Genomic DNA, 12,546 nt, shown 5'->3' with positions numbered 1-12,546 from the left:
ACGCTTGGGAGCCACGACTGGGGGAAAAAAAGCAACAAGAAGTAAAAAAACTTATAGGAAACGGCTCCTGAATTTTGCCGGTAGATAGAGCTTTCCGGACATTTAACATCCGGTTAAACGAAAGTTTCCTGTACTTGATAAACACACAACAGCTTGCATTTATATAGCAACTTTAACAGAGAAATATCTCCATAGAAATTACTTCACAGCTGCTACATTTACAGACAAACACCCTCACCTCCAACAACAAATGCAAGGAGCCCAGGGTCTTCTTTACCATGAAGATTGAGACCATCTGTTCAGCTGCCTCTGACGCTCCCCACACTTCCTTTTACCAACCAAGCCAAACCTCCCCCGAGGTTTCCCCAAGCCCCAGTCCTGAACCCACATCTTTCTTTAGTTTCTCTTTTACTGCCATTCATGTCCATCTCTGAGCTCATCTTGTCCATGAAACCCATCTTATGCTCCCTTGACCATATTGACACTAAACTCTAAACTGCTGACTACCCAACTTCCCTTTCTGGCCCCCATATTAGCTGACGCAAATGCTTCCCTCTCACTTTCAACACCATCATTGTGATCCACTCCTCGAAAAACCCACCTTCAACCCTGTCCTTGCAAACTACCGCCACATCCCAAACCTCCCTTTCCTCTCCCAAGTTCTTGAAAGTGTTGTCGTCTCCAAAATCCATGCCGATCTTTCTTGCAACTCAAACTCTTTTTCTGATCCTGCCACAGCACTGAAACAGCCCTAAATAACGTCACAAATGATATCCTCATGACTGTGACGTGTTGCATGATCTCTCCTTGTCCTCTTTGACCGCTCTGCAGCCATTTTCACTTTATTGGGACTGCCCTCGCTTGCTTCCACTCTTGCCCATCCAAGTGTAGCCAGAGCATCTCCAGCAATGGCTTCTCTTCCAACCCCCACACCATTACCTCTGTAGTCATCAAGGATCTATCCTTGGCTCTCTCCTCTTCATCATCTACATGCTGCACCCTGGCGACAACATCTGCAGACATTGGGTCAGCTTTCATATGTATGCTGATGAGACCCAGCTCTACCGTCCACTTTTTGCACTGCTTCTGTGCTGTCAGACTGCTTGTCCAATATCCAGTCTTGGGTGAGCCGCAACTTCTTCGGGTAAAACATTGGGAACACTGAAGCCATAGTCGCTGACCACCACCAAAATTCCATACCCTCACCACCGATTCCATCCTCTTTCCTGACCACTGCATCAGGCTGAACCAGTTTGGAATTTCAGCATCATATTCAACCCTTAGCTGAGTTTCCAACTCCTACCTCAGCCCATCTGCTGCTGAAGCCCTGCTGCCAGCATCCTATCCCGCACCATCACCTCACCCATCATCTCTGTCCTTCCCGACTTACACTGGTTCCCAGTATCCTATGCCTCAAATGTAAATTTTTTGTCCTCGTGTTCAAATCCCTTCATGACCTTGTTCCTGCCCATCTTTTCTGCATTAAAGGAGTTATATAAACGCAAGTTGTTGTTGGGAAGAGGGAGAAACATAAATGTGGAATATTAATTACCTGTGAAGCTTCTCCGCCAGCTCCAAACTGGTTTGAACTGGTTTGCGTCCCATCGGGCTGACTTCCACCCAGTGACCCGAGTCGTTGCTTTACTGATGTATTCGTTAATACAAAAGACCCTGGGCTTTGGTTTCGGTTTAATATCTGGAACACAGATAATAGGTTTACGATGATGGGCTTAATAGTCATCGTGACTTCTTCATCCACACTCATTTTTTTTTTTAAATTGTAACCATATGTTTGTATATTCTGAACATGATCCATGGGAACCTGGTTTCAGAAAAAGGTCAGATTGGATGAAAACCACCAACTCTCATGTTACAGTCCAAAGTTAAAAAACAATTTCTCAAACAAATGATAAGACTCTATATAAAAAGGAATTACTGAATAACTTATTCTTTGCAATTTTTATAAATAACACAAGGTTTTACAAACATATACAAAGCAAACTATAATTAGATTGGTTACAGAATGCAAATAACAATCACCTAAACAAGCATTAGGGTAACACAGCTGCAATAACCACCTACCAGCTTTTAGCAGAAACCAGATTGTAAATTTCTCACTCTTTTAATTTCCAGTCCTGCTGTATATCACTCAAAATTCAGCTCTGCCTGCTATTTTCAAGAGGCAAAGAGCTGAGAAAAAGGGAAAGTGGAAAGTAAGAGCAGAAGTGAGAGATATGAAAGAAAAGAAAAAAGAAAGAAATGACCGGGATTTCGCCTACCGAGGCGGGTCTGGTGCGGCCAGGGTCGGTGTTAGGGTGTGACCCCGCTGCTGGCTCCAGCCCACTTTGTAGAGTGATCTTACGATGATTGGGCTTGTTAAGTCCTCCCAGCACATTTCCCAGCCAATTGAAGGAAGCAGGTCTGATGATGTCATTTGATGACGCGTCATCAGCCGGTTTCCTTAAAGGGCCCATGTGCAAATTGATTCTGACAGTTGGGCTGTCCGTGTTCTGCAGCATTGAGGTGCTGCAAACACTGACAAGCACTGCACAGAGGTGCACGGCTGCACCCAGGCTCTCCCATGACTCCATCCATATGCTTATGGAGGGAGTCACAGCAGGGCTTCCCATGGGCAGAAGAGACCTCCCCAGGAGATCAACACAGCCTGGTTGCACATTGCACAGGAGGACACAAGTAGGGATGTCGTCCGGAGGACCAGGCTGCAGTGGCACAAACCTTTCAATGATCTCAGTAGATCAAGAAACGTTACTGCAAAGCCACACTCAACCTCATCCTGCTGTGCCACTCATCACATCCCCATCACTGTGCCTTCCCTACCCTACTCCTGCACATCCTTACTCACACCAACTTACCTTGCACCTCCACCCATCCCTCTCTATCTACATTATCACTTCCCCATCTCACTAACCACCCCTCACACTCCGCCTCATCCTAGTCCAATCATACCAACTAACAACACACAAGGGTAGGCGTTGGGTGTTTTAGCCAATGTACATGTGAAGTTTCTGTTAATGTGGTGTCAAACATTGAAATCTTTATTTTCAACACTTTGCATTCTTGGACAGATTTGTGTGCACCTTTGGAAGTGACTTAGTGAGTTGCAGTGAATGGTGAGACATAACAGTACCCCCCGCAATGGCGATGAGTGTGAAAGGAATGGCTTGGGCATTTTAGAGCTGGTTTATGGTGTTGGTGTGGGGTGGTGCCAACCTGGCGCATCATATGGCAACCAGGGTGTACAGCATCAAGTGAAGTAAATCTGGCTATGGTGAGGCCATTCCTGGCGTCCCGGGCAGCAATACGGTCGGGTGCTAATGCCCTGTGTCTTATGCCGCACCAGCTGATTGCAGAGAAGGTTGGTGTTGTTGTTGGTGCTGCTGGTGTGCCTGGTGCTACTGGTGTTGGGGCTGATCGTGGTGGGATTCTGAGAACCAAGGTGAGATATTTTCAAGGGCATCGATGCTGATGGAATAGATGGCAGGTGAAGTTGAGATGACAGAAGCGATTGGTCAATGGCGAGAGAGGTTGTTCCAATGAGGTGACACTGGATAGAGTTTGCTCCAAACATTTGCAAGCTGCATAAAGGTCAGTCTTCCAAATGCAGCAAGCAACAGCTTCTAACCTTGGAAAGTGAACAGTTACGAAATGGGAGCTTTTGTAGACCATTTGCAGCTGTCAAGTTAAGAAATCATCCCATGCTGACACAGCACCCGACCTCCTTACCTGACGTAATCCCCATTGGCGAACTCTAAAAATCTAAAGGTGAACTTAAAATAGTTTTTAAGTGCCTGTTAACAAGCTCTTAATAATCTAAATTGCCTCCCCCGCCACTTGGCGTCAGGTCTGTTCTGCGATGACAGACCTGACATCTGGGAGACTAGCGTGGAGGTGGGTTGACAGCAGGTTCCCTACCCGCAGTCAAAAAAACATTTTTCCCCACCCGACCCGCCACCAAATGCGCCCGCTGACCCCCCGAAAAATTCCCCCTGTGAAAAAGAAGAAGCAGAGACAGTAAAGGAGCGAAGTAGGAGAGGGAAAAACAAAAGTGAAGAAGAAGACAGAGACTTGGCCCTCTCTGCCTCATGCCCCTCCAACAAGAGGGCCATGAGAGGCAGAGAGCTTTTGGTTGGATCAAGTCAAAAAAAAAGGTTGAGAACCACTGAATCAGATACTTTTGTTCAAATTCACCGTCAAGAATGACACATAGTTTGAACGAGCCTTGAGTGAAGGCCTGTGGACTGTGTGGGTAGAGCATTTTGGAATTCCTTGTCAGTGGTTGCATCTTACAATAGTTGAGCTTTTCATGCTATTAAAATCATACTTTAACGGTTTAATGTAAATAGGTTGCAAAGTGCAAAAATATTCTTTCATCTATAATACAATATACATGTTTTCCTTCCTTTTTTTTTTTAGGTGAGCCTATATATCTTACAATACATTCAGACTAAGAGGGCAAGCACCAATCTTCTGCCAACACCACTCTATAACGAGCCACAGGAAGTATGTGCTTGGGTATTCCTTCTCCATGCAGGAAAACACATCATCTATAACTGGTACCCCACTTTTTTCAATAATCCGTTTAAGGCTGGAAATTCATTGTGGGGCATTTGTCGGTGTGAAGCTATACCCTGCTGCACTACACTGTAGCAAACAGAACAAACATGCTGCTGTCCCTCATTTTAATGAAAATACACAATAGATTACAATCCTGGTTATTGGATACGGAGTAGCTCGGAGATTTTTTTTTAACCTATATAGGGTCAAAGATGCAAAAACATTGACTGTCTATTTAAACAGGTGCACTTTTAACTGGAGTGGTATCCGGCATAAAATTATTTATGCATATTTAAGAGTCCTCAAAATCAAATGAGCATTTGGAGTCCAATCATTTGTACTTTATTTTTCCAATGAGGAGTATTCTCATATTTGCTCCCCTTAAAGTGACATTAGGTGAGATAAACGAAGTTATCCGTTTTGGTTTCCTGAATTGAAATTGAAAGGTCTTTTTGCCAAATACACAATCTGCAACAGTCCAATTATTTAAGAGTTAGAAGGGCAGCATCATAGTAAAACTGTACCTTATGAACAATGCTGTGTTGTGATACTGCTAATAACTGTTGTGTCTGTACTTGCTGATGCTGATGTTGAACTCCATTGTTCTCTCTGTGCCAGTGCACCCTAATAAACCGGTTGTTCAATACTGCCGCAGTACTGGAAATAGCCCGTTTTGCCTCCTCGTTCTGTGAGTACTGAATGAGAGCTGCTTCTGGATCACCACCAAAGGCAACCTGTGGGATTAAATGCGAGGGGGGGGGGGGGTGGAAAAACAGTATACTGAATATAATGCTGGTACATTCATTTGTGAGAAAATAATATCTTCAGGTTCTACTTGTGCTTGCCACTGGAAACATGTTCAGCTAATCTGAGCAGGCCTCCTCGTGTCATCATTAAAACTACAGCTGGCACGTAAAAATAGCTGAAATGTTTTTAAAGAATCTGTGCACTAGTCAGAGGTGTAGTCATATTCATTTCCTAGAAAAGATTATTTAACCTGTGTGCATTTCATTACAGTGCGATGGCTATTGATTCAAATGTCAAGCCAACAGAACTGCTTGTGCAAGAGATCAAAATATAAGAATGTAACGCATATTCCAGCAACCACAAACCAAGTGTAAGCTACAATTTATTTTTTTAATCCAGAATGTTAGCCATGGCTCAGTGGGTAGCACACTCGCCTCGGAGTCAGAAGGTTGTGGGTTCAAGTCCCACTCCAGAGACTTGAGCACAAAAACCTAGGCTGACACTCAAATGCAGTGCCGAGGGAGTGCTGCACTGTCGGAGGTGCCGTCTTTCAGATGAGACGTTAAACCAAGGCCCCATCTGCTCTCTCGGGTGGACGTAAAAGATCCTATGGCACAAGAAGAGCAGAGGAATTATCCCCAGTGTCCTGGCCAACATTTATCCCTCAGTCAACATCACTAAAACAGCTTATCTGGTCATTATCACATTGCTGTTTGTGGGAGCTTGCTGCTCACAAATTGGCTGCCGTGTTTCCTACATTACAACAGTGCCTACACTTCAAAAATACTTCATTGGCTGTAAAGCACTTTGGGGCGTCCGGTGTTTGTGAAATGTGCCTTGTGCTACAGCCAATACTGAATCAGCAGCCAGTGAACATTTGCACTACTATTTTGTAACAATCTATCTCATCTGGAAAATATAAATGGTATGAACCTAAATATATACTTTCAACACAGGCACTCTCAGTACAATGTGACTAAAACGCTCTTTAATGGCCCAGAAATTGCTGGAAAATAATAATGAGTTCACAGCGCCCGCCATTGTTAGTGCTTAAATAAACCACCTGACATGAATCAGTCAGTCATTCATGAAAGAAAGACTTATGAAATAATACTGAGCGGCATACGGTTGGCGCTGTCCAGGGAGAGTATAAATACTTGGGCACGGGCCCAGCTTGCGCAGGACATTCTTAACAGGAACTAGTGAAGGACACAACTAGACCTCCATGTTGTAAAACAGTTGATTAAAGCTTTGTTTAACGCTTAGACCAAGTGCCTAGTAGTTTTTTTACGTCACCACCAATTTGTGAAGAAGAGATACGTCAGGAGTTCCGATTCACCACAAATTGCTGAACGATTTGTGCCACTCCGTCAAAACAGAAAAAAAATTACCATCTCACAAGTGAGCCTTCCTATTGTGCGTCATGGAATTGCTGGATTTGTGCCAATATGAATTAATCTCGCCGCAGCCATTTAGGCCTGGTAATTCAGGTCATAAGAACCCTGCTAATGATGTGATTTATGGTCCCGACATCCTCCTCAACTTTGAAGACAGTTTTCTAGAATAGTACGTTTTAAAATCAACAAGGGAACAAACCATACTAGATTTAGACAGATAGATTTTTGGACTCGAGCGAAATCAAGGGATATCAGAATCGGGCGGGAAAGTGGAGTTGAGGTCGAAGATCAGCCATGATCTTATTGAATGGTGGAGCAGGCTCAAAGGACCATATGGCCTACTCCTGCTCCTAATTCTTATTTTCTTATTTAGTGATGAGTAATGAACCTGAATTAGTTAACAACCTGACGGTAAGGGATCATCTTGAATGGTGACCGTTATCTGATTGAAATTGATATTAGATTTGAGAAGGAGATGGAAGAATCATAATTCAGTTTTAAAATTTAAGCAAGGCAAACTTCAGAGGGATGAGAAATAAATTGACCCATTTTGTATCCTACCCCACACCAGGTCCTGCTCACCCATCACCTGACTTACAATGGTCCCCGGTCCCCCAACACCTCAAATTCAGAATCCTCACCTTGTGCTAAAATCCCTTCATGGCCTCTCTTCTCATCTCTGTAACCTTCTCCAGTCCTACAAACTTCCCCTGCCAAACTTCTCGTTCCTCTGACTCTGTCCAAGTAAGGGCATCAAGGGATATGGCGATAGGGCCGGTGAATGGAGTTCACAGAATCACAGAATCTACAATGCAGATAGAGGCCATTTCGGCCCATCGAGCCTGCACCGACACATATCCCACCCTATCCCCGTAACCCCACGTATTTAACCCCCTAACACTAAGGGTCAAGTTATCATAGCCAAATCAACCTAACCTGCACATCTTTGGACTGAGGCAGAAGATCAGCCATGATCTCACTGAATGGCGGAGCAGGCTCGACGGGCCAAATGGCCTACTCCTGCTACTATTTCTTGTTTTTATGTCCTTATGTCCTTTTCTGCATCCCTTCCTTCCTTCACCCACCATTGGCAGTCATGCCTTCAGCTGTCTGGGCCTGTGGTTCTGGAATTCCTTCTGTAAACTGCTCCGTCTCTCCACATCCCTTTCCTCCTTTAACAACCTTCTTGAAACCTCCCTCTGAGCAAGATTTTGGTTCCCCTCCCAATATCTTCCCATTTGTCTCAGTGCCATTTTTGTTTGATTATACCTCCTGAGGTGCCGTGGGCGTTTTCCTACACTAAATGCACTATATGCAAGTTGTTGTTACATGCACAAAACCTGGTTCTCCACAGTATTTTGCCCACTAATTAATTTTCAAATTAGAAACAGAGGTTTGAAGTACAGCAAGAGTACAAAATTGAGTTTTCCCTTCCTCACTGGATAAATCAATCTACATGACTGCAACTGTGGTATACCTGCATTCAAAAAGGTGGATGCTATATGCAAGGACTTAATTTCACAATTACTAAAAACTATATACCCTGCACATCTCCATATATGGTCTCTCATTAAACTACTTTTTAAACATCCACATCACTAATTACTTCTCTAAATTATTTATTATACATCTGTCTTGGAGTGTTGTTTTTTTTTTTAATAAAGTCAACCCCAAACTGGATGGCAAATTCTCACATCTTTACGATCCCTCCCCATTCCTCCAGTTACTTTGTGAAACAGTATTTAAGTGCACTCTTAAGGTGAAGTAGAACATTGTCTTTTCACCTCTAGAGCCAGGATATGAATTCAGCCTAATGCTGTTGAAAGAGCCTTCTCTCTCTCATCTTGATACAGGCCAAATGAATTTGGGTAACCTGAACCCAAATCCCAGTGTGCACAAGTCCACACCACAAATCTGATCACTAATTTGCCACCAATATTCAGAGAGGCCACAAGGATGGGTTGCATGGAAAGTATAAAGTTCACTTTGAAGCTTGTTTTGAGAGTCTGGAGTTAAAGCATACTAATGGGGCAGTGCAGTCGATGCAGTGTTATTTTGCATGTGGGACTGGTTTTGCTTGACTTGATGTGCAGCTGGAGGTCAAAAAAAGTGTGTTCCATTGACCAGCACTAAAATCTCTCTCCTTGATGTATAGACTTTCATCTGAGAGGAGGTGAATGTGTTGAAGATTACACAGTCATGTCTAACATCAATCCTCCTTTACAAATAGGAGATATGCCCCTGTCTACCACACTACTAAAGAGAAAAAGTTTTTATAAGAAATTAAACACTTCTATGTCAGTTTCCTTACCTGAATGTTGACAATAGTACCAAATTTACTGAAATGTTCATTGAGCTGGGTAATGGTGTTCATTTCCCTTGGAATTTTGCGGACCTCTAGCTTTGTGTTATCATAGGTGTGTTGAGTCTTCTTCAGAAACCCTGGTTTGTTTTGATGGTTAAAATTTTGCCTGCTGATTTTAAAAAATGCGCAATATTTACATAATGGCGTCCAGGATCCAAGCACTTCACAGTTCATGTAAAGATTAGTCTTCAACATTGGGCTACAGTGAAATTTGGTTGTGTCAAAGCCAAATTCTACTCCAAACCTCAGTTTTGGAGACGAGAATAAATTGTGAAATCTTTACATTCAAATAATCGCTACTGAAATATCCAGCTTCCTCTGATCTGATGCTGCAAAAGCTTGACCCCATTTAAGGATTTAAAAACCTCTAAATGAACAAACTAGCACATACATACATTTATAATTTCCCCAAAAAATGTATTCCAAAAGTGCTACAGTACATTGGTACACCCTTATAGTAAATCAAAGGAGGTAGGTTTGAACCCAAAAGATTCGCAACACAGCGAGCTTCCTATTTCAGCAAGGCAAGAGGAAGTGTAAAGCAAAGACTAGACTTTTAATCAAAATTCAGAACCAATGTTTCATACACGCACACACGTCATGTTCTTGTGTATCTCCATATTCAGCTGCATTGCCCTTTTGACTTGGGAATGGGACACAGATTAAGGCGAAAGGTAGTACAGGAATTGTTTACATTTGAAAGCAATAATAACATCCCATTAATAAATGAATCCGTATGGAATGGATGGCACAGTGGGTTTAAATCCAGGCCAGACTGCTGGGATGCAAGCCTTCTCTCTGCTGGCTGCAAAGTCCCTATGAAAATCGAGTCTCGGCACTTAATACTCAGTACATCGGTGCACGCAAAACCTAACTTCGGAGTATTTCTTCCTCATGATGGGTATCTAAAGTATAGTATGTTCCATTCCCCACAGTGGCATCCCTTGCCCTGGAAAACACAAATATTCACAAAAATACTTTTGAATACAACAGTGCAGCCTTACTTTTCCATCCAAGGTTTTTTCGTAGGTGGCCCATCCACAGTCACTACAGTCCTTTTCCTGGATTCTGGTTCAATAACTACACGTGAAACATTGTTGTTGCTGATTGTTGTAGCTATAGAGATCTCTGCTTGATTAACTTTCGCAGACACTGAAAATATCAGAAGAATAAGAAACTTAACAACATCCCCGTTAACTATCTTAATACACAAACCACAGAACTGAATTGTACGCAGCATACAGAATACCTTCCAGAATGTCATTTAGTTTCAGTATGGATGCATTTTAAGTCAAAGCAACCCACAAGAACAGTGCCATGAAATTCTGGATTTGCAGTTTATATCCTTAGCACGCATCATCACAGAAAAGGTAGAAATAGAAAATGTTGCTATGGCATCTCAGTACAGGCGATTCGGGTAAAAATAGCAGAGTGGGTCAGGAAGTGACAGAGAGTTTAAAGGTAATAGGGCATTAGTGACTACGGTGACATCAGGGAAAAATAGAAAAAAGTTAAAGCTAAAGGCACTATATCTGAATGCGCGAAGCATTCGCAACATTAATAGCACATATAGAAATAAATGAGTTTGATTAATAGCCATTACGAATACATGGTTGCAGAGTGACCAGGGTTGGGAACCAAATATTCCAAGATACTTGACTTTTAGAAGAGAGATAGGCAAAATGGAAAAGGGGGGGTTGCTCTGATAATAAACAATGGGATAAAGACAATAGAAAGGATCTGAGCTTGGACAATCAGGGTGTAGAGTCACTTTAGGTGGAGCCAAGAAACAAAAAGGGGCAGTAAACATTGGTGGGAGTAGCTTATAGTGTCAGGCACAGTATAAATCAGGAAATTAGAGGTGCATTTACCAAGGGTAATACAGTAATCATGGGAGACTTTAATTTTCATATAGACTGGGCAAATCAAATTTGCAGTAATGGTGCAGAGGACGAGTTCATGGAATGCATTCAAGAAAGTTGGAGCCTCTGGGGAAGAGTGATCATAATATGATAGAATGTTATATTGAGGGTGAGTTTGACAGTGATTTAGTTAAGTCCAAAACTAGGCTCTTAAATCTTAATTCGCAACGAATAGCATTCCCTTAAGGAATAAAAACCCCATGGGAAAATTGGTCTAACCGTGGCTAACAAGAGAAGTTAAAGATAGTATTAGATTGAAGGAAGAGGCGTTCAATGTTGCCATAAAGAGTAGTAAGCCTGAGGATTGGGAGGATTTTAGAATTCAGCAAAGGATGACCAAGAAATTGATAACGAGAAAGAAAACAGAATGAGAGTAAACTAGCAAGAAACATGAAAACAGATTGTAAAAGCTTCTAGAGGTATGTAAAAAGGAAGAGATTAGTGAAAGTAAATGTGGGTCCCTTACAGGCAGAGACAGAAACCATTATAATGGGGAATAAGGAAATGTTAGAGACATTAAACAAGTACTTTTTATCCATCTTCACAGAAGACACAAAAAACATTTCGGAAATAGTGGAGAACCAAGGGTCTGGTGAGAATGAGGAACTTAAAGAAATTAGTATTCATAAAGAAATAGTACTGGAGAAATTAATGGGACGAGAAGCTGACCAATCCCCTGTCCCTGATGCCTACATCCTAGGGTTTTAAAAGAGATGGCGACTGAGATAGTGGATGCAATGGTTTTAAACATCCGGAAATCCCTAGATTCTAGAAGGATCCTCATAGATTGGAAGGTAGGAAATGTAAGCCCGCATTTCAAAGAAGGATGGAGAGAGAAAACTGGGAACAATAGACTAGTTAGCCTGACATCAATAGAGGAAATGCTAGGATCTCTTTTTAGGGACACGGCAACAGGGCACTTAGAAAATCATAATATGATTGCGCAGAATCAACACGGATTTATGAAAAGGAAATCGTGTTTGAAAAATCTGTTAAGAGTTTTTTTGAGGTTGTAACTAGCAGGATAGTTAAGGGGGAAACCAGTGGATGTAGTGCATTTGGATTTTCAAAAAACATTTAATAAGGTGTCACACAAGAGGTTATTACACAAAATTAGGGCTCATGGGATTAGGGGGTAATATATTAGCGTGGATTGAGGATTGGTTAATGGACAGAAAACAGAGCGTAGGAATAAACTGGTCATTTTCAGGTTGGCAGGCTATAACTAGTGGGATGTCACAAGGATCAGTGCTTGGGCCTCAGATAGTTACAATTTACAGGAAACTCTCGTTTAAACAGCACCTAACTATCCGGAATTCTCTAATAATCGGCAAAATTCATACTCCGAAAACAACACCTCAATAACCAGAAATGTTGCTGAGTCCAAGTCTCCCGCAATGGCCGAGTTAGTCAGTGGGGGTAGTTCTCCAAACTGCCACTACTCGGCTTCTTGGCGCTGTCGGAAGTCTCTTCCGATCCGAACACCTCAATAACCAGAAATTTTGCCAAGTCCATTTAAGGTGAATACCCAATTATACTG

General features: G+C 42.3%; 1 protein-coding gene across 7 annotated transcripts in view; it reads right to left on the bottom strand.

Annotated features, from left to right (window-relative positions):
- The window catches only part of rbm27 (RNA binding motif protein 27), a 211,438-nt gene that overhangs the window by 106,437 nt on the left and 92,455 nt on the right, over positions 1 to 12,546 (bottom strand). For all 7 annotated transcript variants that reach the window (XM_085995831.1, XM_085995832.1, XM_085995834.1 and 4 more), the window contains 4 exons: positions 10,089 to 10,236; positions 9,031 to 9,193; positions 5,100 to 5,309; positions 1,553 to 1,696 (listed from right to left, as the gene is read on the bottom strand). In XM_085995831.1, coding sequence (XP_085851957.1) covers positions 1,553 to 1,696; positions 5,100 to 5,309; positions 9,031 to 9,193; positions 10,089 to 10,236 — 665 coding nt within the window. The remainder of the gene's footprint in view (positions 1 to 1,552; positions 1,697 to 5,099; positions 5,310 to 9,030; positions 9,194 to 10,088; positions 10,237 to 12,546) is intronic.

Source organism: Somniosus microcephalus, chromosome 8 (assembly GCF_052327205.1).
Source record: "Somniosus microcephalus isolate GS21.2 chromosome 8, FLI_Smic_1.0, whole genome shotgun sequence".
Taxonomy (NCBI): domain Eukaryota; kingdom Metazoa; phylum Chordata; class Chondrichthyes; order Squaliformes; family Somniosidae; genus Somniosus; species Somniosus microcephalus.
Note: the sequence above shows the minus strand (reverse complement) of the source record. Positions and strands in the feature narration are given on the sequence as shown.